General features: G+C 47.6%; 1 protein-coding gene across 2 annotated transcripts in view; it reads right to left on the minus strand.

The window, feature by feature from the left end:
- Positions 1-1,823: 1,823 nt before the first annotated feature.
- WNT5B (Wnt family member 5B) overlaps positions 1,824-26,519 on the minus strand; it is a 67,922-nt gene continuing 43,226 nt past the window's right edge. The window contains exons 2-5 of one of the 2 annotated variants that reach the window (XM_058804555.1): positions 16,264-16,394; positions 15,332-15,579; positions 9,662-9,954; positions 1,824-2,336 (exon numbers count right to left, since the gene is read on the minus strand). In XM_058804555.1, the coding sequence (XP_058660538.1) occupies positions 1,878-2,336; positions 9,662-9,954; positions 15,332-15,579; positions 16,264-16,394 (1,131 nt within the window). In that variant the 3' untranslated portion in view covers positions 1,824-1,877. The remainder of the gene's footprint in view (positions 2,337-9,661; positions 9,955-15,331; positions 15,580-16,263; positions 16,395-26,519) is intronic. The other variant, XM_058804556.1, reaches the window with a different exon arrangement.

The following is a 26,519-nucleotide window of genomic DNA, read 5'->3' on the forward strand; positions in this document are numbered from 1 at the left end:
AAGTTTAATGGAAGTTGGATCAGGCCACTGCATTCACATTTTTTCCATGCATGGAAAACTATTTCCGTTACTTTGAATTACAATACCACTGGCTTTGGATTTTATATAATAAAGTAAATCTAGACCACTGTTTATATTCCAAAAAACTGCCTTCTGGGATGCCAGCAAATATATTGCCTGTTGGATTTAAAAAAATAATAAAATAAAAACTGGACACATTGGTTTTAAAAAACAACAGCTCCTAATTATTAAGCATAATTTCTCTTCCTTGTGCTTTTCTGGAGTCCTCAAATATTTGAAATATGAAAGGTACATATAAATTGTTCTCTGGTGGTTGAAATGGTGGAATTTGTAAAACTGCAATGTTTTATAAGAAACAGAGGTTTAATATAAAAACAATAATCTTCATGACTGGCTCCTTGCTTATTGGCATATTTTAAGCATTTTAAAATTTACAGGGAAAAAAAACCCCAACACCCTTGTGGTGTCAGTAACAAAGCGGATGCATATTAGCAAACCCTTATATTTTGGGAATTGGCTTCTCTTGATTGTTCTGACTGCAAATGAACTCTGCAGATGCTGAGAGGTACAGGAAATGTCTTGTGCTAGAAACAGCATTTGCTCCCTGCTTTATGAATTGGATTGAACTAAAATCCCAATGTGGCAAGACTGATTAGCAGACTTTGGTAATGCCTTCTGCCCTGGTACAGCTTCATTACCAAGGAAATAAAACAGAGAAGACTTCCACAGTGAACACACACCCACACCCTGGGAGCAAACATTCCTGTGGTTAGCTTATGCCAGGGAAGAGCACAGCCCCTGCCCTCTGAAACAGAGCAGCAAAATAAAAGAACCTCACCAAAAGAATAAAACAAAACAGGCATATACACAAGTAACAGAGGGAAAGAAATGTCATTGAAGGGCATTTTATGTTAAAGAGGAACTATACAACTGGGCTGGTGGTGAGGAGGATTTAACAGAGCTGAACAAGGTGACCACCTGCAGCCACTTCAGAGAGAACTGGCAGCAGGATGGGGAGTGCAGCTATGAGCATGTGTGTGTGTGCAGCACTTCTTTCCACTGACAAATATACTCTGCAAACACCCCTGGCACCAGCAGCTTTTCCTCTCTATTGAAAAATGAAGTTTCAGCATGGGATTTAAAGGAAAAATCCCTCACACACACAGCCACGTGGTTTGAGCTGGGCAGATTTCCCTTGGCCCAGGTGGTGCAGAAGAGCCAGGTGCTGGCTTCATGGGCACTGCCAGGCTGTGCACTGGTCAGCCACAGGTTGAACCTTCCTTCCTCACAACAGCAGGCTGTGAACTTTCCTCTACCCCACTGTGGTCTGGGGAGCATCCAGGAATGGTTTACAAGACTCTGGATTTTAAGCCATACTCACGTAGCCTTAGCTAACCTTCCCTCTAAATGTGACAAAGCCCTTTAGAGGCACCAAGAGCCAGTTCCAAATTTCCCAGTGCAGGATTTGAAATCTGAATAACTAGGACTCACCCATGACTGGCTGTAACTTCCAATGTGCAGTAAGTGTTCCAAAATGCTGAGATTTACTGATCAGAGAGAAGAAAAGAGGAGTGGGTTCTCTCACTGGCTTTCTTTCTGTAATGAAAGAGCACGAGCACATGCTGGTATGCTTTGACTGAAGCATCCGAGGGGAGATGCACCCAAAGACAGATTCCCTGGCAGAACTGAAGGAACATCAAATTAGCTGGCCGGATGTGGGGGGGGGGGGGAGACTTCAAAACCAAAATGTCTCTTAAATAAGCTTCTTTAATTATTATAATCTGTTTATTTATACAAATATAAAATATATTTATATAGATTTATATAATATAGATTTGTCGCTTTGGCAGCTCCTTTCATTTACAGACGTACTGGTCAACGATCTCTGTGCACTTTTTACACTTGACATAACAGCACCAGTGGAACTTGCAGTGGCAGCGCTCCACCTGCACGCTCTTGAACTGGTCGTAGCCCCGGCCGCAGCACATCAGCTCGCAGCCGTCCATGCCCTCCGAGGTCTTGTTGCACAGCCTGCCCTGGGTGCCCAGCGAGCCCGTGGTCTCGTTGCGCAGGCAATAGTCCGGGCTGGGGTCCACGTACACCAGGTCCTCCTGGGTGGGCATGTTGAAGCGGTTGTTGACCAGCTCCAGCTTGCCCTTGCGGCTGATGCGCATGGCGGCGGCGCTGTCGTACTTCTCCTTGAGCAGGTCGCCCACCTTGCGGAAGTCGGCCAGCTGCAGCCAGCAGGTCTTGAGGCTGCACGAGCCCGACACGCCGTGGCACTTGCAGGCCACGTCTGCCAGCTTGTACACGGCCTGTGGGGAGAGAAATGCGATCAGGCAGGGCCGTGCTTGTTCCCGCTGCACTGGCAGCTGGCTTAATTACAGCGCATTCACGGCGCTCTCAGAACCGCTTTGATTATCCCGCAATTGCTGTTGTTTCGCCCTTCAGAGCAGACAAAGGTCTTCTCCTCCCCCTGGTGCGACTGCTGTGTTCCTGCTCCCTAAGAATTTCTATTTCTGGTTACACTGCCTGCAAACATGACCTCCTCACCCCACCTTCTTTCTGGCTCGAGAGCAGGGTCAAGAGCAGCAGAAAAAGGGAAGGAGCCCTCTTTGCGTGGAATCTGGAAACTCCCCACCTCACAGACTGTGGGAATCTATAAAATCAGAGGGTTTTGGGAAAGCTGCAAAAAGAGGCTTCAGAGACAGCAGAACTGTGATTAGAGCTAAGCAGTAGCCGTGAGATAGCAGAAAAATTACATAAAAAGTAGAAAAGACAAATAGAACAATGCTCTGTGTATTAACGCTTGTCTAGACTAACTCCCTAAGCTGCAGAAAAGCGTATCTAGTGAGATATTAAATCTAGTGAGATATTAGGAAGCTCTGAGCTGGACCTCCACGGTGTGGCATGTTTTTCCCATTCAGTGCTGCAGAAAGGGAACACCTGGGAACCAGCCCATTTCCTACTGCCCGCGCCAGGAACCAGCACTATCATTACAGGGATACATCTGCATCCTTTGGAAACAAATCCATGGGCCCACACCCTTTCCTGTCATCTGCCCTGACAGGAGCTCATCCAGGGGCAGTGCCCAGAGAGAGGCAGGCAGGGGTGGTGGTGCACAAAGGGACACATCTCCCTGGAAGGCAGCTCAAGGTGCTAGCATTCAGGAATAGCTAATGATTATATACAGGTGCTTTTATTGAAGAGCTCTGGGTGTCAGGGGTACAGATCCAAATCTGACTCTGTCATGGGTGCAGGATGAACGTGTTTTTATACCTTTATCGTTCCATAACTACATATTAATTATTAAACTTACATTGTGATTTCATCTAAGCATGGATTTTTGTAATTTCTATCAAACCCCCCAACACAGTTTCTCACAATTCTTGTCACGATTAAACAATAATTATACCCAATTACCAAACAATCATCACATCTAACAATCATACCATTTATCACAGTCATTAAATGATTATACAGGTGCAGCCTAACATTTTCTCAGGGCCTACCAGGCCTATCTTTCCCTTCTAACTTCCCTGAACACTCCATGATTTCAGAAACATTTTATCCCTGCCCTCCCAGAGGCGCTGCTCCCCAGGCATCCCTGGCTGCGTTCCTGCGCCATCTCGTGCCCGGCTCCCTCCACTAGCACGGCTGTCGCCAGGCAGAACTGCCAGGATTTCAACAGCACACGCCAGCTTCCCGTGCTGTCTTCTCCCAGACACTTCCAGCTACATTTTCAGGAGCCTGCGGGGGCTGCAGATGCATCACACCCCTGGAAATCCAGCATCAAAGTCAGCACAGAGAGTCTTGAAAATTCAGAGTGTAAAACCCTCATCAGAGCAAGCTCAGGATGTGAAGGGAAACTCTCCTGTTTACTCTCCTCCTCCCCACGCTAGCTGGGAGGTGAGGGAAATACTGAGAAATAAAAAACCCAGGTTGGGTTTGCTCTTCCCATTCATTTCAGAGACAGGTACAAAAGTGCAATGCCACGTGAGCTCTGTCAGCTCTCAGGCACTGACAGAGAGATGGGCATTCCCTCACTGTCAGAGCTGCTCTGTGTTACAGCAGCTTAACCCCCAGCCCTTGGCTCATCATCCCCTCACCATCAGGCTCACATCTGCTCTCCCAAGACCATCCTGCATCCTGCAGTGCTTTTGCCAGACCCTGCATGCCAAGCAGAGATGTTTGGCATCAGCTGCAAAATTACCACCAGCTGTATCTGGAGGGGGAGAGCGAGGAACACGAGAACAAAACAGGGTGCTCTGAAAGAGATGGCCATGTGTCTTCCAGCCAGGTTTTCTGCTGAAAAAAAAGCAGCCAAACGCAGAGGTTTCTTTTTTGCCTCACTCACTGACACAGAAGAAAGCTTCCCAGCTTTCTGCTTTCACGTGCCAAGATGATTAAGGCAATTGAGCATAATGCAAGCAAAACCTTCTGCCTACAACAACGTTCTGGACCAGCAGGGAGAGGTCAGAGTTCTCCCACAACAACTGGTTGCTCCTTGCCCAGCTAATGTCTAGTGCTTTTGACAGCTAGTGAAGATTCAATTTGCCTTAATGGCTAAATCACATGGAGGCCAATCCAGCTCCTGAGAAAGTCAATGGAGTGAGCCCTTAAAACAGAAAAGCTTTAGTTCTGCTCCTCAGAGCTCAATTTACCAAGGCAATCCCTCACAGTGCAACGTAACAGCTCCAAGCTGGGAGTTAAGCACTTGTCTTGGATCAAACTACAACTGCAGAGGACCAACCACACTGTTACTTAAGGATTCCTGCTGTACTATGACCAGACAGGCTACAGCTAAATTTCCTGAGCCCCAGACACTTACTAACTATATCCTCACTACACTGCCAGCTTGCTTGTTATAAGCCTGTGTTAGCACTTTTTGGTTATGGTTCTGTCAAATCCCAGGCCACTCATGCCTCCCTTGCCCTCGCATGTGTTTTTATAAAGTATTATGATTCTTCCTAATCCTGGGCTTTGTTCCTTTAGAAAAACACTGCAACTCAATCCCCTTCAGTTAATGTCATGGGAACGAGTTCACTCTGACTTGGCTTTAGACAACTGATGCTCAAAACATCTGGCCCCTGTGGGCAGGAGCCGTTCTGGGGAAGGAGAGTGCCACCAGAGCTCACAGGTGAGCACGGTGCCACTCAGCCCCCACAGCTCCCACCCTCCATGTGCTGTGGAGCCAACACAGCTTCAGCTGCTGAATGACTCTCCCACTGTCCCCCTTCACTGGCCCAGAGGAGGAGAGGGCAGAGGAAATTGGAGAATTCCTCTCTGACAGAGCTCAGGTCAAGGTAGAGAATAACAGACCCCACAAGCAGTTCTGAGGGCAGGGCCTGACCGATGGCCATGCCACTTAAGCAGGCTGAAAATGCCTCTAATGGAAGGGCTTAAAGCCCCTTTCCATAAGCCCAAGTTCTCTTCCAATTCTCCTTGTGCAGGAATGGGAGCAGGAGGAGAATTAATGGATAATTCCTCAGTGGTCAATTAGCCAGACCCCCTTGCAGGCTCTTGAGGCAGTGGCTGGAGTGACTGATGACTGAGGGCTGCCATATGCTCAGTGGGTAAACACAGGGGAGGACTGACTGCCACAGCCTGCCAGACAGAGCCACAGATAAGGAGGGGGGCAGTAAGAGAGGGTAATGCAGACCAGTTGGACGAAAAGACAGATGGAAGGAAAGCCCATATTGAGATAACAGCCAAAGACAAACAAACAGCAGCAATAAAGCCAGAAGCCACCACCACAAGGACTACGATGTGGAGTGAAGGGGTGATGGGGTCAGGACTGCCTGAGAGATAAAAGACATCTGATTCCCTCCTGTCCCCCCTCAGCTCCTGAGAGGCACAGAGAGAAGGGACAATCCTCTCTCCTGCCACCAGAGCTCCTCAGGATTCAAGGAGAACTTTCTCATTCATAGGAAACTGAGTGAAGGGACGTGCCAAAAATCTGCCTATAAATCAGAAAGTATGAGCTGAAACCCTGGCTGTGAAAGCAGGGCAAGGCTGCAGTGGGGTGGCAGCTGGTGGTCACTCTGCAGTGCTCACTGCTGGGTCTCCAGCAGTCCTTTGCTTCCAGAATAAACTTCTGGGAATGAGGACTTCACTCATATGCACCTTCCTACTTACAAAACCAGTATCTCAGAAGTTTAGGAATGCAGGACTAGACAGGACCTCCTGGGTTATAAAGTGTGATTCTTGCTATTGTAGGCACTGTTTCAAGTAACATTTTCCCTAAATGCATAGGATACCCTTTTAAGAGCAATTAGGTTTTCAGCCACCATTATTCTGATTGCCATTTCAACAATAAAATATCTTTTTCTGATTTCCAGCCTATATGTATTTACTTTATGCCCATTTGCTATTGTGCCAAATTGGCTTTTTGCTTAAAAAGTACTTTTCCTTCCCTAGTATTTCTCCCACGAACAAAGACATCAGTCATATCCTCTCTCCACTTTCACTTTACTAGCCTGAATATGGCAAGCTGCTCTAGCACACGTTCTTAAGAAAAGATTCCTATCCCTTGGGTCAGCCCTAACAAGCCTTTTCTAGTCTGAGGTCATTTTACTTGGGAATATGAGAAGACACAATACTGTGGGGCCTCACGAGAGCTTAATACATGGCATTAGTATTCCCCCATGTTGTATAAAAAGACTTATGTCTAGTGTGTTACAGGATATTTACCACCTTCCAAGCCATATTACATCTGCAGCCATTTGCAGCCAACTGCTGCAACCAATTCTTTCCTGCTCTTTTCCTAATGACTAAAGATGTATTTCATGCAAGGCCTCAAATGATGGTCTGAATGTTGTTTTACTGAGTGCCATTAGCTGCTGTACAAAATTCAGATTGTCCTCTGTGGTCATAATACCTGCCACCTTTGCATCAACAGCAAAGTTCATCAGCCCATTGCTAGCACTTGTGTTGAGGCTCAGAAATAAAAATCCTAAGGGCAAGTCCTTGATGAGCTCTGCTAATTAAGCTTCACTAAAATCAAGCTACATTCTTTCACACAACTTACTGACATGTTTCCTTGAACCAGTTTTTTGTCCATCTCATAGCTACTGCAAATTTCCTTACATTTTCCAGTTTTACCAAGAATTTCCCATGAGGGAAATACCTCAAATGTTTCACAGAAGTTCATATATAAATGTGACCTATCAGATCTAGTCTGCTTCTAGAAAATCAGTGCTCTAAATCAGATGTTCTAAATGATTGTGTGACCAAGCTTTGAAAAAGTCTTCTCAAATTATTTCCTACTTTCCTCTGAGATATCCAGTGTCCCCCACCCCAACTTGGAAGACCTAGGCAAAGCACTCACTCACTTTGGGTACCAAAACTTCTCTGCCCTTAGACTCAGCCCTGTCCTCACTGGCTGTCTCCTTTATTCCAATCTCCTCCAGTGTGCAAAGTTTAGAAAACTTTTGCTGTTTATTTTATTAGCCTTTTCAAGGTCTGACTCAGCGTGAGTTTTACTGTTCTCACCTCCTCTTTACACTTCTTGACCTCTAAGACAGAGCTTTCCATTATTTATTTGCTATCTTTTTTTTTTTTTTCCCTCCACTGTTAGCAGGCTCTTGATCTATTCCTAACAGCTTCTCTGTGGCAGTTATTCATTCAGTGAGGTCTGGATATTCTTCCTACAACCTTTTTACTCTTGTTGGCATGCAGAGTTGTAATGGCTTTAGCATCCTGGACTTGAAAAACTTCCAGACCTCCTCCACATCCAGGTTCCTCAGCTGAGCTTATTAACCAGCTCCCTTAGTTTATAATATTTTTTGTTTGTTTGGGTTTTTTTAAAATCTATGAGCTTAATTACACACTGGTTAGTCTTCCCTTTAATTTAATCTAATCTAAAATAATCATTTAATCTATGTTACTGCAGTTCACCTGGCACCCCAGCCTAGGGACCACACTCTGCCTTGGAGTCTCAGGTTCACTCCTTGCTTTAGGCAGGGAATTTATCTGTAGGACAAGTTCATGTTCCAGACATGTGGGATGCCCAAAGCAAGTAATTCAGAAAAAAATGTCACATTCAGGCTACTGTCCCACCACACACTCTCCCCATTTCCTAAGCAAATGCAAAGCCTCTGCCCACCCAAGGCAAAAAAAAAAAACCCAATCCCAAACCAAAACTCAGCTTTCAAGTCCAGTTTTTCACCTACTGCAAATTTACCCCAATTTGGTTTTGCAAAAGAACCATGAAATACTTGCAATGCTTCAACCTGACACACCAATTTCACAACAAAAAAAAAAATGGAGCAAATAATCTTTGGTGTCAAAATGAAGCTGAAATTACATGCAGAAAAGACAGACATCCAAGGGAAAGGGAAAGATAATTCAGTAACAATTAGAAGGAAGAAAGGGCAGAAAATTGATAAGGAAAATAAGGATATTAGTTAGAAATGTGCAGAAGAGCAAGACTAAGTACACTTAATGGGATTTTTTAACATGAATTAGAAGTAAAATTAACCTTTGAAAAGCTTACTTCTAGGGAAGAATGATAAAAATTTAAAACACCCTGGGGAAAATGCAGAAATGTTCAAGTTAGTATTCCTGTTCTACTTTTGGAAAGAGGCAGGATTACTCAGCTGCAGTGCATATGAATGATGCTACACCTTCCAGGCTATTAATCACAGACAGAGGAATTGTGTGAAAAGCAAAAGTGCATACACTGAATGCATGCAAAAGGGGTATGGGAAACTGGAAAGGGTACACTAAAGTGACAGGAAAATGATTTGATGGCTGATGAGAACCTCTGAAAGTGAGAGAGTCTTCAGTGCTCCATCTAGTTTGTCAAGAAAGAATGGTGAATAAATTACGGTAGATAAATACTTGTATGCCAAGGAAATTCTGATTACTAAGAGGGTTTTGGATTTAGCTGTAAAAGTCAGAAAAAGAACTGACTGGAAGCTGGTGTCAGATAAATTCAAATGATCATCAGGTTCAGAGTTGAAACAGTCATAAATGCTGACATCATACTACAAAGGGAAGTCATGGATTCTCCATCCCTAGGGGTCCTCAGATCACAAGTGTGAATCTTCTCAGAAAATGTTTGCCACCTAAAAGCAAACTATTTATTATTGTGCCCAGTGCCAAGGTAACTGAACAAGGCCTGAGTTTCAGAGATAGCCAGGCTCCTGGCCTTATATTCCCAAAAATCTAAATGATGGCAGTAGAAAAGAACTAGGCATAGGTTGGACTCAATATCTTAGAGGTCTCTTCCAACCTCATTATTCTGTGATTCTGTAACACTATGTGCCAAAAGGTTCTTCTTTCCACCACCAGCCTGTTACTCTCAGAGCTCTGGGAAGCAAATTTTAGACATAAACCTTAAAAATGGGCCATAACAGCACCTAGTTTATTTGGAAAGGGCCTAAATGCCTACAAATGCGTGCCATACAGTATCTCAAGAGACCCCAGAATTCACTGGAAATGGAAACCTGACATTAAAACCGGAATACTGTCAACATTGTAATAGTCACAAGAATGCAGAAAACACAACTGTATGCTTTTACTGGGGCATCACGGGATTATCCCCCATCAAACCCTCATGGAATCTGCTATCCAGCTACCCCCACCCTTCTGACTGCCCCCCTGACAAAAAGGAAAGGTCCAGCAGCGCCCTTACCCTGCGGCCAGCCTCGTTGTTCTGCAGGTTCATCAGCATGCGCGCCTGCTCCTCGGAGCCGCGCACGTAGTTCTTCTCCCTCTCCTTGGCGTCCACGAACTCCTTGGCGAAGCGGTAGCCGTACTCCACGTTGTCGCCGCAGCCGCCCCAGAGCCAGTCGCGGGGCAGGTCCTTGGGCCGCGCCGTGCGGCTGCAGCCGCAGCTGGACAGCTCGCCCTCGCGGCACGCGCGGCTGATGGCGTTCACCACGCCGGCCGCGCTCACCGCGTACGTGAAGGCCGTCTCTCGGCTGCCTGCGAGAGAGGGGACAGCAAATTAACCCCACACGGGTCTCGTTTTGTGGGCTACACACAGCCAGGAGCATGCAAACAGGCTCCTAAGAAGGTGCACAGAATCTACTGGAACTAAAGGATGTGATGGTCAAGTGCAAGGGATCCATCTCGTCCTGGATAGCAACTCCAGCTTCTTTCCCCTTCATTTATCCTTTCTTCTTTATCCTACTTCACTCTTACTTCTCCATGTGTAGACCCTCTTATCCTTTAATGCTAGCCTGGAGGAAACTCTCAACCAGCAGGAGGGTGAAAATACACTTGCTGACTTAGCCACTGCATTTGCCATTAAGAACAAGTAACAAGGTTGGGTCTGTGCAAAAGGAGTACTCTGCTTAAGCCAACTGCTGCTCTGGAATGGTTTTCATTTAATTGGGACATCAGTCTTTGTGGGCTCCTCTTCATTGGACTGACTGTAGTTTACGTAAGATTATGTACGATTACGTAAAATTATTTGTAAACAAAGTGAAAGAAACTCATTTTTACACTGCAACATCCAGGCAGGGGCTCTTCCACTGCCTGCAGAACCACGGTGCTGGAAGAAGTAAAACTCCCATGTAGACCATAATAAATGAAAAGACTTTTCCATTAGCAGATTTACTAGGGACTGGCCTGCTTGGCATGCATGCCCTACACAGCTGGATCAGGTCTCCAGCTCGGTTTTCCTGGCAGGGATTCAGCCCCAGTGTGACCGGGGCACCAGCACAGCCAGAGCACTGCATGAGGCCAAAGCACCACGAGTGCTGAGTGTCTGCAGAGAGGGAGAGGGACCAGGAGGCAATCCACACCTGCACTCTCACCACATGTCTAATAAATAGCTGAACCAACACCTTCAGAGCCATTGTGCTCATCACCAAACCTGCAGGTGATAAAGAGAACAACTGGCAAAGCTTCATTAGAATAAGCAATCTAATTGTGAAGGGCTACTTACACCAAACCCCAGCAAGATGCTCTCAAGCAAATTTTGCTGCCTTCAAAGGGCAGATCCTCAAAGCATGGTTTATCACCATCTCAGGAGGCTCTCAATGCCAGCTCCCTCAGCAGGGCTGAGCTGACACATTTGGTGTGCTCTTGTTCCAATTTGCACGTGCTGACAATCCCTAATTAATAGCAGCTTATCACCAGCTTAGTGGTAATGACCCAAGACAAAGGCAAGGCTGTAAATGGCACCCACCTGGCAGAAAAACTTTGGATTTTTTCACCCCACCTAAATGAGAGATGAACACTAAGGGTTTCTGCTCTGGAACACAGCTGATAAAATGCTACATAACACAGAAAGGAGGTCTTTACTTTCAGGTAATTAGAAGAGATCTATGCTCACCATAGGTAATTAGAAGAGATCTGTGCTCACCAAAACTCCCTGGTCCAAGAGATACACAGGAGTGACTCCTAGTTAAGGCAGCTCAGGTGAGACTGATGTGTAAGGGAGTTAGGGTAATTCTTCAGTAACTAAAATCAAGCTTTTACTCATCTAGTTTGTTTTCCATGTTATGAGTCTTCTAAGGTAACAGTCCAATGTGGAGTTTTGCCCCTACCTGTATGGAGAAAGCGCTGAGGAAACACCAATCACCCTTTTAAAGAAGAGTGCTTCCCTGTCTATAAAGATCAAAATACATGCACAGAAAAGGACCTCACACTGTGACAGCCCGTGCAACAGAGACTGCATGACTCCAGGGGCTTAGCATCCTTACAGCCTGACTGAGACCCCTGAAAAGACATTGAGATTTACACTTTCACTGTCCACATTTTAATAATCTCCACCTGTCAGATGCAGCAGCACAACTCAGTGTGCAGCCCCTGCATCTGCACGAGTCGTTCAGGCTGCTGAGGACGGTGGTGGGACAAGAGGCTGGAACAAGTCACAGCAGGGTGGGGTTCTCCCTCCCAAAGCAAACGCTTGGAAAAGCGTTTGGCTTTTCGTTTGTCCTCTCAAACTCAGCCCAGCTCCGCACCTCCGTGCTGCCGTCTCCAAGAACTGGGGCGTTATTCCCGAATATTATCCACAGGGCTGCGGGCCCCGGGAGCTGCGCCCGGCGGCGGGAGCTCGGCGGAGCTCTGCTGCCCTCCCGTGCCCGCCCGCCGGGAGCGGGGATGGAGCCGCTCCCGGGGCACCGCCGGGGCTGCGGCTCCGGCATCCGGAGCTCCTGAGCATCGCCTCTCTGCAGCTGCTCGAGAAGGAAATGGGAGAAGGGGACACAAAAGTGTGTCCCTTTAACTTTTCAAATGAAAAAGTTTTCCTTTCAGCCCGTTGTTTTTAAAAGCATTACCCTAAAGTTTGTAGATCTCGAAGAAAAACAAGGGAAAAAATTTTCTCTTTGTTCTCTGCTTTTATGACTGTCTTTTTTTTTTTTTTCCCCTTTTAGCATTTGAAAGGGCAGAAGAGATAAGATCTTTGGCTCCAGAAATGACTGGACTAACCTGGAAACCCCAGCCTTGCATTTAGGATTCCTCTGGAGGAGATATGTTCTCTCCTCCCCTGAGGAAATTCTAACGTGACCTTTTGGGGTGCTCTGTCCTCTCCCCCTCATAAATGCAGCGGTAAGGAATGTCTGTATATAATGTATAAAATGAGCTATATATACACACACGTGCAGCCTAAAATCTGTATTGACAGAAGAGGAAGCAACTTTGGAAGGATAATTTTTTTACATTATATATTGTTACTGAATAAACCCCATTTAAAAGCTAAGAGCAAGTCTCAAAACAACACAAACACTAGGAGAAAACAATGCTCCAAAGCAGCCTAGTTCAGTGCTATGGGTGCCCCTCCAAAAGCTTGGTGTCACTGGACTGCCTCACTCCCATGAAAAGCACAAAATGAAGGTGTAATGATTAAACACAGACCAACCAGCTCTCCTTTCCTGAGCAGAGTCAAGTTCTGTGAAGGGGAAAGGAAACTGATCTTCCAGGTTTCTAAGTGCTCTCACACGGATCTCCCAGGCTTTGGCCAAGTCAGGTTCTCCTCCCCTCTCACAATCCAGTGCAGCTCCAGAAATCCCATAATATGTGCCATGCTCACATCGGTGGGTGGGCAGCAAGGGTTGTTGGCACACTGTGCACCTTCTGGGTCCTTCTTATCTCCCTTCCTCTCCCTCCCCACAGCAATCTGGCATGTCTGTGCACTCTTGCAGATATTCTGGTCTCCAGACCTTTCTCGTGCCATTGGCACTGAGTACAGAAAAAGGGCTGTGGTCCAGATTTGGGGCTCAGAGGTTGAAAACAAGAGACAGACACACAGTGTGAACCCAGGGAAGAATGACTTTATATCTGGCATAACCTAAGAGATTGAAAGGCTTTGTCTTCTTCCCCAGTGTGGAAAATCTATTTGCTGCAATGATAAGCAATGACTCATTACAGTGTAGGAAAATGTAAAAGCGGAAGGTGAAGCTATAAAAAAGAGGAGAGGCAGCATCTCCCTCCACAGCAGCTTATCACTGACACAGATAACAGCCATGAATCACCAAAGATCCTGGAATACCCCTGCACACCTTTAGTGACATCTTTCTTTTGTGCAGCCTGGCGCTGGAGCATAAACACCTGAATGTGCTCTAACTGAGCAGAGAATGGTTCCAAAACTCTGTTGGGACAGGTTTGCAAAAATGCATGCACACACAAACCAAATGGCAGCAGCAGGACTAGTGGCCAGACCCATCACACACCTACAACACTTCTGCCTTCACCAAAACACAAAGAAATCTACTCCCAATCTTAACTCATAGGATCAAATTCGTTTTAGTGAGGAGAAATCCTCCCACTTCCACTATCCACTCTAGTTCCTTCTTCCTCTACACATTCTGATTCTTCCAGAGCTTTTCATCCTTCAGCTCTGATCTTTGCTCTCTCCTACTTCACCCTACTTCTCTCACTGCACTAACCCAGAGTTGAAGGAAGCCACTGGAGAATGAGGATTGCTCCAAAAGGGAAGACTCCTACTTTATTGCATCCTTGTGGAGTCACAAGTATTTCTCTGGCGATTTGAAATTTACACCATTTTTAGGAGAAGGGAGTGACATCAGAAAGGAGAGATGGAAGTGTATTTTTGTCCTTTAGTGGATGAAATTTCAGTTTTCATCCCCCAAAGCACAAGTTTTAACAATCTGGGATTGCATGCAGCCCCATCTGGCCACCACCCTTGCTATCAGAAAGTGAGAGATCAAGGATGCACAGATGCCTTGGATGTGTGTCAGAACTGGAGGAATTTCCAGGAAACGCCATTTCCCAGGGGAGCACCCCAGAGAAGAACTGTTGGGGTATGAGCTGGGCAGAAAGGGAGGAATTAGAGCAGCTCTGGTGTGCTGAATTAGGAATTCTGCAAGATTGAGTAACACGTGCAGAAATATCCCTAGAATTCTCTAGGGTGACACATGAATTTCAGGATCAAACAGAAGAGATCACAGGACTTTGTGCCCTATCTCTCAAACGCCCCAGAGGTATTAAAGATGCATTGTCTCTCTGTGTCCTGCTGCTTTTGCAGTTCTTTTGAGAGTGAAGCCAAAACCAGTGTGAGCAATACTGGGGGTACAGGAGCTGAAGGTCTTTTTCCATCCCTCGAGCTCACGAGCGAGAAATAGTTCTGATTCTTCTGTGTAAATGATTGGCTTTGTGGGTGGGAAACAAAACCTTCAGACAGGGGTTGTGGAGAGTGAGGGAGAGTGTGTGTGTGTGTGTGTGGCTGTTTTAACACCTTTTCTTTATTGGCCTGGCTGTCGGACATATCAAACCGAGCCCGGATTTCTCAGTTTCTTGCCATCAGATGACTGCATTTCAAAAGGAGATGGGACAATGTAGCTAGGTCACACCTCAATTCAAGTGCAGCAATGGCCTGTCAATGTGCCTTTTACGGCCAGCAGGGCAGGAATTATAAAAATCTCTTAGGTTTACACAGAAAGTGGCAGTGCGGGGAAGTGGGGGAATTTCCATGCCCGGAGAGTCCATATTTCCCACATCTCAGGGCTGCATTCCCCGTCGGAGATGTTGGGAACGATAACACGGGGCCATTGTTCCTGCCTGCGGGTTCTTCCCTCGTTACCTTTAAAGAAGCCCACCAAACAGAGGCAGCCCCCTCTTCCTGACCTTCCCATGCTCCCCAAAAGAAGCTGCGTCCCCCTCGCCCCCCTGCTGGCTCCTGCTGTGGCCGAGGGGCATCGGTGCCACCAGCCAGGCACAGGCAGCGCTCGGGCAGCGCCTGCACACCAGGGAATGGGGAGAGCTCGTTAGAGGCAGCTTTAGGAGCCGCGCTAATGGGGCTCATCAGTGCTGCGTGTGCATCTGAAGGACAGAGGGACAGAGTGGCCCAGCACTGTACTGCTGGGTGTACTTCTGTGCTTCCAGGTGCTCCTACCTATTTTCATGACCCTGCCAAAGACGGAAGTGTTATCCACCGTGCTGCAGTTCCACCGCCGCTGCCGAAACTGGTACTGGCACTCCTTGATGGCGCTGCGGGCGCCTTCCCCGATGAACACCATGTGCTCCTGGTAGAGCTGGCAGAGCTTGCGCTGCCCGGGGGACAGTCCCGGCAGCTGGCTGCACACCGGCTGGGCGCCGATGATGTACATCTCAGGCCTCTGGATGGGGTTCATGGCCAAAGACCTACGATGAGAAAAACATCCCAGGCAGTGTGGAGGGAGCGGCCCCCTCTGCGAAGCGCCCGACACCTCTCCCCACCAGCCCAGCCCAGCCCCGCTCCGGGAGCCCGGGCGCATTTCTCATGTCAGCTGCCTCCCTCCGCAGCTCTGCCAGATGCGAGGCTTTTCCAGGGCTCTAGCGGGAGTAACACTGCTCGTTTGTAACCCGAGTTTAAACACAGAGGACACCCGGGATGGGGAGGGGGCAGAGAGAAAGCTCAGCACTTTCCCCGCAGAAGAAAGCCAGCAGCTATTTTACACAGCGCCAGCGAGCGATGCCTGCTGCCTTGGAGCCAGGCTATTTTCCGCTCTTCGGGGGAAGGGGCTCCGCGGCTGCTCCCGGGGCTTTTGGCAGCGGCTAGGAAACCTTACCCATCCACTCCCTACGCATTCCCTACATCCTAAAGCCCGGACGGCATTTCAGCGAGCCCGTACAAAAGGAGCCCAGAAATGCCTGGAGAAGAGGGGCTGCGTCCCACCGCTGCCGAAACCGGGCAGAGACAGCGGGAGGGGGGAAACCCGGAGAGAAGCTGCGAAAGAAGCCCGGGGGGCAGGGAAGTTGCCGCGGAGGGCGCAGGGCAGGAGCAGTCGGACGGTCCCGGTCCCCGGCCCGCGGCGGACAAAGGCGCCGCCGGTTCCCCTCACTTACCACCAGGAGTTGGCGTCGGCCACCGGCGAGGTGCAGCTGCAGAGGAGCGCGGCGGCGAGGGCCAGCCTCGGCCCGGTCATGGTGGGCTGCGGGGGCAGCCCCCGCCGAGCCGGCCGCCGGGACGGGGCGCCCTGCGGAGAAACGCCGAGAGAAGCCCTGGAGCGGGGCCTGCGTGCGGCGGGGGCGCGGCGAGCTCAGCCCGGCTGCCGCCCCCTCCCACCCCGCAGGACCCTCCCCCGGCCACCGCCTCCCGGGGGCTCCGGCGGCGGCCCTGCCTCCCTCCCGCCCTCCCCCGGCCCCGGGGCAGGGGCCGCGCTGCCGGAGCCTCCCCGAGCGGCCCGGGGGAGCGCACGGACGGCGGGGCTGTTCTCGCCCGTCGGGAGGGTCTCCCGGAGCCGCCGGGCAGCCCCCGGTTCGGCCGCCTTTGAAGCGCGGCCCGGCCCGGCGGTGCCGGGAGCCCCGCGGCCGCAGGTGTGCGGGAGCCGGCGGGGCACGTCAAAGCACCGCGCTGGCCCCGCTGCCTCTGTCATGCACGGGCGGCTCGGAAAGGAGCGGCCCCCTCCCCAAAAGGGCCTCAGAAGGGCCCCACGCCACGGCCCCAGCCCCGTGCTCCGGGCGGGGGTCTGCGAGGTTCGGCCGGGCCGCCAGCGACGGGCGCGGATAGGGCAGGCACCGGAGCCTGATGGCTTCATGGGCAGGGGAGGTGGACAGGAGAAAAGCTTCAAAGGCTCCTCTTGTCCAAACACCCTCTCCCTTCTCCACTGGAATCACCGCGAACCTCAAAGGCAGGGCAGTCCGGCAGCTCCCCAGCCCTGCCTGTCCCGGACACCGGCCGAAAGCAAATGCAGGCGTCCTGCACCGTGCAGGTACTTCTAACGTGCTCCTCACACCCTGCCTCCTTCATGTCCTAGGGACACAGCCACCTTATCAAACCATCGACGCTGCCGCTGCTGCCTCCATCTCCTCAAGGCTTCTCACTGTCCTGTCCTACCTTGCACCACACGCTTCCCTCCTCTTTTCCACGGAAAAATGCCCCTCTTGCCCCAGCCTCCTCACCAGGCCTGCTGTCCCCCCAGCCCTGCCCCTGTGGGTCCCCAAAGGCCGGCTGGATGTGTGAGTCCCCCCGGGCTGCAGGGCACACGAGTACCCAGCCCTGCCGTCTGCCTCGGGAGCAGCACCCGAGACATGAATCACCAGCCTCGGCAGCCCAGACTGCTGAAGTATATTTTTTATCAAATTCCTCGCACCCGCCACGGTGGACTTGCTGTGTTTGTTTGCAGCACGCTTCGCTTCCTCCCCCATCCAGATGTGCTGTACCTGCAGCTGGTGGCCCATCTCACCTGGCAGGCAGATGCGGGGCTGCAAGTGCCAGAATTAGCCTCAGGACAAAAAAAGCCTTGTGTGACCCAGCACCTCGGTGGGAGGGGAGTTTTACTGCTTGGGCACAGCAGGATCCATGTCTGAAGAAAACAGGGTGACTTTATTCACATCTTCTATATCCTCCCTTTTCCTCCTCCCACAGCCACAAGCGTGACGAGGTGTATGTGTGTATAGCCACGCATACATGTTTTGGGTCTGTTTCTATAGGGAATAGACAGAATGGAAAGTTTATCTCCCTGAGTCTGGGGAGGAAGGAAGTTATGTATGGATGAATGGCTTTTCCATGACAAACAATGAGTCTGCACAGACATGGTGTGATGTCACCTAAGGAATTTCCAAGCCAGCCTCAGATACAGAAAACCTTTTTGCTGGCAGAGATGAGAGTGTGCCACCTTTCCATCTCGCCACAGCCAGAAAGAAGAACTAGGGCAAGGGGAAAAAAATAAAAGCCCTCAGTGTCTCACACACACACAAGGCATGTGCCGTGTAAATAGATGACATGATGGGAGAAGTGTATCTCCAGGCTTTGCCCTCACCCTGCGGATTCTGAGAAAGGAGTAAACCATGGCGAGCCGCCCGGGTGCCTCTCCCAGCCAGGAATGTGAGACGGCAGCAGCTGATGAGGCAGTTCCACAAACACAGGTGATGTCAATGTCCATGTGAGCTTCCCTGAGCACATGTGCACAGCCAGGACACAGCACCAGGCAGCCCTGCACTGGTGTCCCACCGACAGCACCATGGCGTGGTGGAAAATAAAACCTTCCCAGCTGGGAAAGCCTGGGAGATGCTCACGTGAACCTTGGTCCAGAAACACATGGCATTAATGGCATATCTCGTTTTAAATATTAATACGCACAGGCAGACGATGATTAATAACAGTAAAGTGTTATGAATACTGCTGGCAGCAACCTGACTGCCAACGAGCACAAGCAAGTGCTTGTCATCTTGTTTGGAAACACAAGACATAAGTATTGCTGTATGGGATGAGATGGCTTATGCAGCCAGCCTAATACCCTGTCAAAGGTGGCAACTAAAGGAGTTCCTTCAGCAGGAGAGGCCTCAAACTCTGAATTCTACCTAAAATCTGCTGCTGGTGAAAGCAACTGCTATTGAGCTAATATGTGAATTATGCAAGTGAGTAATTTTTAAGGTGCTGGAAATAATTTCTTCAGTGGCTGTGTTTATGACTTCAGAAACAGTGATAATAGCAGGTGAGGCATTGCTGCAGGGATTTAGGCTCAGCCAGCAACTTCCACAGCAAAAGCTGAAGAGCACTTGCCTGGTGGTCTGAAGAATAGGATCTTCCTCTTCTGTGTTGGTTTCTACTTGCCACCAAAATCCTGAATGCAAGACTTTGATTTTGTAAATAAAAAGCTTGGGTTATTTTTTAAGCCCAACTGCAGGACAGGTTCAAACAGCTTTGAGAAGCTGTTAGCTCAAGCAGGGCTGGGTGGGAGATATCAGTGAAATTTTGTGAGGATGAGAGGTGGGGTGAAGCAGGGCTGCTCTGGGCTGGGATGAACAGAGTCAGTGAAGCATTACGTAGGACCAACCTCACTGCAGGCACACCACCCTCCTGGCCATCATCCCTGTCCATCCTTCCCCATCCAAGTGACTCCAAACCAGCAGGAGCCTACTTACACCAACTCAGACCACTCCTGCTGCACTAGGAGGAGGAAGAAGAGCAGGAGGAAGAACTCCAAAACCACGGGTTGCTCTTACTTCTATGGTAAAAGGTCCCATCCCACCCCTTCCATTGGGCATGGATCACTCAAACAGCAGAAGCGAACCTGCTTGAGCACTGCAGGTCTGATGCTTGCACCCAGAGCACTAGGGATCACCTGGGCCAAGTAAGGAGCTGTTGTCTGAAAACAGGACATGAATCTCAACCCTTAAATGTTTAATGCTTCTAAGAGGGCAGAACAGTGGCAGCAAGCCTTCATCTTTGTAAGCCTTGGCATTCTGCTGCATTCAACAGTCTGCTGCCCTAGGCAACTGTCTCCTGTGTTGGCTGCCTGCCTGAAATTTGTACCTGTGTTTGCCTTTGTTCACTCTTCAGAGGTGACAACTGTGCATGAAGCATAAATTCACACATCCAGCTTCCAAAGTCACAGAGAAGCAGTTGGAGAGCTATCACTGCTTTCCCAACACTGTCCCTGCCATGTTTGCTGGAGGGAAGCTGCAAGACTCCAAGAAGGGGAGGTCACGTCCATGAGATCATTTGCAAAGATTTGGCAGACGTGAAAAGAGTTGAACCCTTGCTGGAAGACAGCCCTGATAAATGAGAAAGGGAGGGTTACTCATGCAAATTCCTTGTCCTACCATTATTGTTTCTTAAAAATTCAAGATGTCCCCCAAATGTGACACAGATCTTTACTGAGTACTATAAGGAGTGCTGAAAGAAAACATCACTTCCACGTAACTCCAGCGTTCCTCATTTCTGCAATTTGTCTGATTTCTTCTGATCTGGGGAATGCTGGACATACATTCTTGCTGTAATGACCAAGAGCTTGAGTTGCTGTTTATTCTTGCAGCTTGACTGGAGTTCAAGGCTTGCTTTTAATGCCTCGCAATGTCCAGTGCATCCAGGAACGCTTTCTGCTTTTCTGACACAAGACACTTCTCCAGATGTGAAAGATATTCACTGGAGTAGAGTCTCCTCTGCTTTAGGAGCTAGTAGAGATGCACTGCCCAGTGTCATGGTTTAACTCCTCTTCCTCCTCCTCACCCCAGTTTGTATTGCTGAGCACAACTTCCTATGGTCTGGGGTATCCCTTTGGCCAGTTGGGATCAGCTGTCCCAGCTGTGTTCATTCCCAAATCCCTGAGCTCCCCCAGCCCACTCAGTGGCAGGGTGGGGTGAGAGGCAGGAAAGGCCTTGACTCTTAGCAAGCCCTGCTCTGCAATAACCAAAATATCCTGGAGTTATCAACGCTGTTTTCAGCACAAATCCAAAACACAGCTCCACACCAGCCACTGTGACGAAAATTACCTTTACTCCAGCCAAAACCAGCACACCCAGGAAGGAGGCTTTCCATGTGCTGCTCCAAGGGGAATCCCTGCCCTCTGGTTCTGTGCCATGGACCTGCTGCTGACAGCATCAAGAGATGTATCATAACGTCCTGCTATCCATCTGCTTCTGGCAGACAGGCCTTAACCACAGCTCTTACTAAGACTTCAGGAATCTCATTAAAGTCACATACTTGCCCATTCAGCTGAACCAGTTTTAGAGGGAGTGTAGATTAAAAAAAAAAAAAAAAAAAAAAAAAGCCCAAATCACTTGAAGGTAAATTGTAGTCAATCATCTTTTATCTCACCACACCCTGACTAGTCTGGTTCTGTGCTGCTCCCCTGCTCCAGCCTGTCCTCTCTCAGCACTGCACCACCACATTGCTGTGCTGGTGTCACCCTTCCCAGAACTAAATGCATTCATTTATTTGTATTGCAATTATTACTTAAGCAGCAACTGGAGCCACCTCCATGGGTCCAGACACAGCTGGGGTGTTACAGAAGGTGTAATAAAACCTTCTTAAAGTATCCCAGTGTATCATGTCTGCCCTTTTGTCTTGACATTGCCTCGCCTCACTGAATTGTTACGCGCTGTCTGCCTCTGCTGGAAAGGCAGATTATTCCTGCTTATATCCTGCTTGTTTCTTTTGGTACTTACAGGCTCGGTTTTATCTCCTGATGTGCTCATGCAGTACCTTTTTCTGCATCTCATCACCTGTCACCCCTGCTGACAGATCCAGATTTCCTTTCACCACTACCTTGCCCTTTCATTTTTCCATGACTCCGCTGGCCAATGACATCCAGCCTCACTGTCACCAGGGCATGTAGTGCAGCAAATGCCAAGATATACCTGCCAGTCTCAGCAGACTCAGTGACAGCTGTCCCTGAAGTGCCTCACGAGGGAGAGCAAGAATGGAGGAAGCTTGCAAATAAATCAGACAACAAAAGTGGCCAGATACTAAACATTTTCGCCATTTAAAACCAGAATATTTACAAAGGATAATGACTCTATGAATAAAACAATTTCTCATTTGTGAAACATACAAAATATATGTATAGCCTAATGAACATTGTCATTTTCAACACAGTATTTCATGACAGGCAATGAGCTCACTTGGAGCAAGACCATCTCACCCGCTACAAGAAAAGAAGCAAACTCCAAAGATTAATCAGGACATGATCCTCCTTCCTCTCAAGGGGATTCAGTGGTACTCATACTCACTCTTACAGCAGATTAAATCCTAGTGTTGAGCCAACCTGGTCCACTGAGACCAGCACAAGATGTCCCAAAGAAAAGTGAAAGAGATTCAGCAGAAACTGCATATGCTGAAACAAAGCTGATTTCAATTTTTTGAAATCGAGAAAGAAGCAACACAGACCCATCCCTGCAGGTATATAGCTGTCTGGAAACTCTCCACATTTGTGATATTCCCATGGACAGATCCAAGCCATCCAGTTCCATTTTACATGGGAAATCTATTTGCATGTTGGCAGCCTCAGCTGAGAGCCAGAGTCCTAAACCAGGACATGTCTAGCCCAAATTCTGCACTTCTTGTTCCCACGACTACTATAATACCAGGGTTTCTGGGGCTTCAGCAATCATCCATCATCACAAACTGAAACCTTCTTAGCATCCTCTATTCATATGGGAAAGTCCCATAAGAAATTAGACCAGTTCTACTATGTATAATTATAAACCTAACAAATCTAGATACATGTATTTGAAAGAAGTACCAAGCATTATCCTCTGCTGCCCGACCAGCAGCTTATTTAAGTTGCCCACGGAGCCACAGCTTCCTTGCCAGACAAGCACCCCATCTCTTTCAATTGCACTAACAATTTCATCTTCAGAAAATGTTCCCCAGGCCCCCTCAAAGGAGCCGTGGGGGTCAGGTTGAAACACAAGCCCAGGCAGGATTAGGAAGCCCACGCTGCTGGTCTTCAATATTATTTCCAAGAATGAAGGACTCCATCCCTTTAGGCCATCTAGCTAATGTCCCAAATGTTAAATTTACACAAAGTTAACAAACCCTAGAGGAGAGTAAGACATGAGAACAGTGAAAAGAAGAACATACATCACTTCTTTTTTTTTCCAGAGGCCAGTCCTGGGAGCAGGTTTGCTATCTGCTCTATCTGACCACAGCACAGACCCCTCAATGACAGTGACAGGAGGGCAGCCCTGGCCCTGCTGGGAGCTGATGCTGCCTGCAGGATTTGTGTGAGAACTCCATGCTCAGACTATGGTGGTGATGAGCACAGCCATCAGCCCTCCTTGGAGGTTAGGAAGCGTAAGAACACAAAGTTCTGTGACAACATGAGCAAGGAGGCAGAGCAAGGCAATCCAAGTCAAAGCAACTCCTCTGCAGAGATTTTGGGACAGGCCAGGGGATGGAAACAGTTGGATGACTTTAAGTGTTCTCTTCCTCACTCTCATCTTGGAAAGCACAGAGCACCTTCATCCTCCCTAAAGGGCTGTCCAGCTACTCCCATCCCAGTGGAGCCATCCCAAACCAAGATTTATGTCCCACATCTCACAGGCCTGGACCTCATTTTTGCTCTGGATAGAGATTCCTTTTAGCTTGTTCCGCACTCTGTAATCATTACATCAACTGCCAAAGGAAATCAAACATTCAAAGTACAGTTGAACTGTTGCTGCAGTGGTTCTTCATTCTCCAGGAGTGGATGACTGGAGGAAATGGAGATGCACTGATTACTGCTGTGTGTTGCACATTCTGCACCTCAGTGAAGGTCACAGGGACCAGCCTCAGACTGGGTCAGACCAAGACCCTCCTGTCAGTAAATCACTGCCAACAAAGCTTGACATGTACATTGCCAAAGGAAACAGTAAACCATTGGAATAAATCCAAATTCATTATAATTTTTACCCTTCCTAACAGACTCTTCAAAGAGGTTCTTATAAAGTCTAGTCTAATAAAAATAATAATGGTCAGCTTTTCCTCAACTCTAGACTTGGAAAGCAAGCACATACACCCATCCCTTAAACCCCACAACCCCAACAGCCACTATTTTTCCTTGCAGAAAGAGAAAGAGAGGGGCAGGAGGGGCTGAGTGACAGGTTGGAACAGTAAAACCGTGGTGCAGATTTAATCCATTCAGTAAAGCATTAAACCAGGTGCCTGAAAGTAAGAATATCCCTACTCATTTTTGCTGAATTGGGATCAAAATTAAAATCTGTTTGCTTTCTCCGTTCTTTCAACCATCAAATACTTCTGCTGTCAATTAAAGGTTGCTCCTGCTCAGATGCAGTGGATTCAAATACAGAACATTTTGGGAATAATGCCCAAGTGTATAACTGCATCATCTTCATAGTTTTCACAAATAAAAAAGAGAAAAAGCTTTTTTTTTTTCAAGCATGCTTACTGTGTTTTATATTAAAAATAAATTTATTAAAGGTTGAAGCACCATAAATAAAGCCCTGTCTGTATCAGGAGATTACACCAATTTAACCAATTTCAGAACTTATCTTCTATACTGTCACACTTCAATGAAGGAATTTCCTGTTAATTCTGGGTGCAAGAGATTTAAGCTAAACCTATTCAAAGTGTCTGGGGAATAGACTGCATATACATTTGTACCAAAAAGGAGATTATTTTATATCTCAGCTTCATGCTAGCACCAATCACTTACATGCAATTTGAACTGCAGAACATAAAGGTATCCTGTTACAGATCTTGTTTGTAAGTTCACTGCCACAGGCCCAGGGCACAACTGCACAGAGAATGAACATCAGCCTCTGGACAGGAACTACACAAAGCTAAGATGCTGCCAAAGCCTCTGTGTTATCAGGTCAAGGCCCTGAAGTGCAAGAACATGATAGCAAAAAAGGGAAAAGAAAAAAATCAGTGTGTTAAAAAGCTGATAACAAAGCATTAGCTTGAAAGATGGCTCTAAAATTACCTGATTTGTAAAAGATGAAGCTTCCAGTATTTGTGCTATCATTTGCTGCTTTGTAAATCCTTCCCAAAAAGGAAAAAAAGAAAACTGGAAAAGTAACTGAAGCTGCTAGTGCACTTTATACAAATTTGTCCATTTTCATGGACTTTGCCTCAGTTTTCAAAGCATATTATATAGATATTTTAACTGCCAAAGCTATCCAAAAGCTTTCCAAAAAAAGCTGTGCTTTTTTCCTGCTCCTCTCGCCAACACGAACTATAATGTGACATTTTGGTGCAGACACCAGAATAGCATCCATCTCCTCCTCCCACAGCTCTGCCTGCCCAGCAGGGCTAACCAAAATCAAAACTTGCTTTACATCAACACAGCCAGTGCAAGGTGTCACCAGCCTGGCTTTCCACCCATGGGGAGGCTTTCTGAGCACATCCTGCACTCAACCAGTGAAAATTTCATCCTCCAAATAGCTCAGCCCACACCTAGGCTTCAAAACAAGGAATCAGATTTCAGAGGTGCCTGTGGAAAACTCTGTTTTTCCTTTCCTGCTTTGGACATGAAAAATGTTGTAGCTACCAGAAATGTAACTCCAAGGGGTTAAATTATCTGGAAAAAGTAGGTGCTTATCTAACACCTCATCTACTCAGAAAGCAGTGTACAAGCCCATGAGTGACTGGCACCAGAGAATTTGGCTCAGAGTTGTTCTGAGAGTCCAGATTGCAACACCCACATTTTGCAGCCCTTCAAATATGGATTTAAAAGTCCCTGTTCCCACAGCAGGTGCAGCTAGGCTGGATAAGCCTGCCCAGTTCTGATCACTACGGTCCTGCAAATTTCAGAAAGGTATTTGGATATTTTGATATTAGTGTATATAATTGTTAATTATTCACACTAAATAATATGTGTAAATAATTAAATATTGTTATTATTTAGCCCATGCTCACACTAAACCTTGTGCAGAACTTACCACACACAACTGAACAGTCTACAGGAGGTGGCTTTTTCTAAAAGAAAAAAAAGTGTTTATTTTCCCCCTGAAACTATAGGGAAAACACATACTCAGTGGGAGAAATCCAGCAGGTTAAGTTCTTCCAACTGCCACTCAAATAGAGAAAATTACAATTATCTATTTTACACTACAATCCAAAGTCCTGGAATTCTTTCCCCAACCTCTTGAACGCATTTATTCTCTCTGGCAATATGCTATTGAGTAAGTGGACTAGACAGGGATAGGGAATTTCTGTAGGTGGAACAGCTGTACATCTGGAATGCAACCTCTGCTTTACTGGACAACTACAAAGAAAAATATGTTTGTCCTGCAAAAAAAAAAAAACCAAAAAAACCCAAAAACCACCCCAGTGTATCCACAGAGAAGATAGGAATTGCTCATCTTGCAGGAGAGGGAAGCAGGCTGCATTTCACACAGGGGTTAGAGGTTTGCCTGCAGGTGTGGACCTCAGAAAGCTGCTGTCTGAGGCTATGTGCACCATCCTTGCAGCAGACAAGGTGTAGGATGAAAGAGGGAATTGCCTGAGTCTCTACACTGCAGGGGAAGCAAGAAATCCTATTAAGGATTTATGCTGTTCCAGCAAAATAACTTCCTCTCTTGAAGCAGAAGCCAGCTTTTTCACTGTCTTGACTTTGCTCGTGCTGACAGCATGCAGTTCTTCAGTCAAGCCCAGTGCCAACTTTGTACTGAGAGATTCAGCATCAGGAAATGGGCTAGCAAGGCTCCTGCTCCTGCTCCCAGGCACAATTTCATTTGCCTCTGAGATGCACTTGTGTTGTGGTGTGCTGGAGCCATATTCCAATACACTTGCAAGACTTTGAGTGAACACTTGTAGAGAGAAAGAAGTTATTTACTACACGAATGGGTTTGAAAACACAGTGATGTGCACATTCAAAAATATGTTCTAGGGAAGGCATGCCTGGGAGATGTCTGAGGAGACATTTGTGCGT

This window comes from Ammospiza caudacuta, chromosome 5, assembly GCF_027887145.1.
Source record: "Ammospiza caudacuta isolate bAmmCau1 chromosome 5, bAmmCau1.pri, whole genome shotgun sequence".
Classification (NCBI taxonomy): domain Eukaryota; kingdom Metazoa; phylum Chordata; class Aves; order Passeriformes; family Passerellidae; genus Ammospiza; species Ammospiza caudacuta.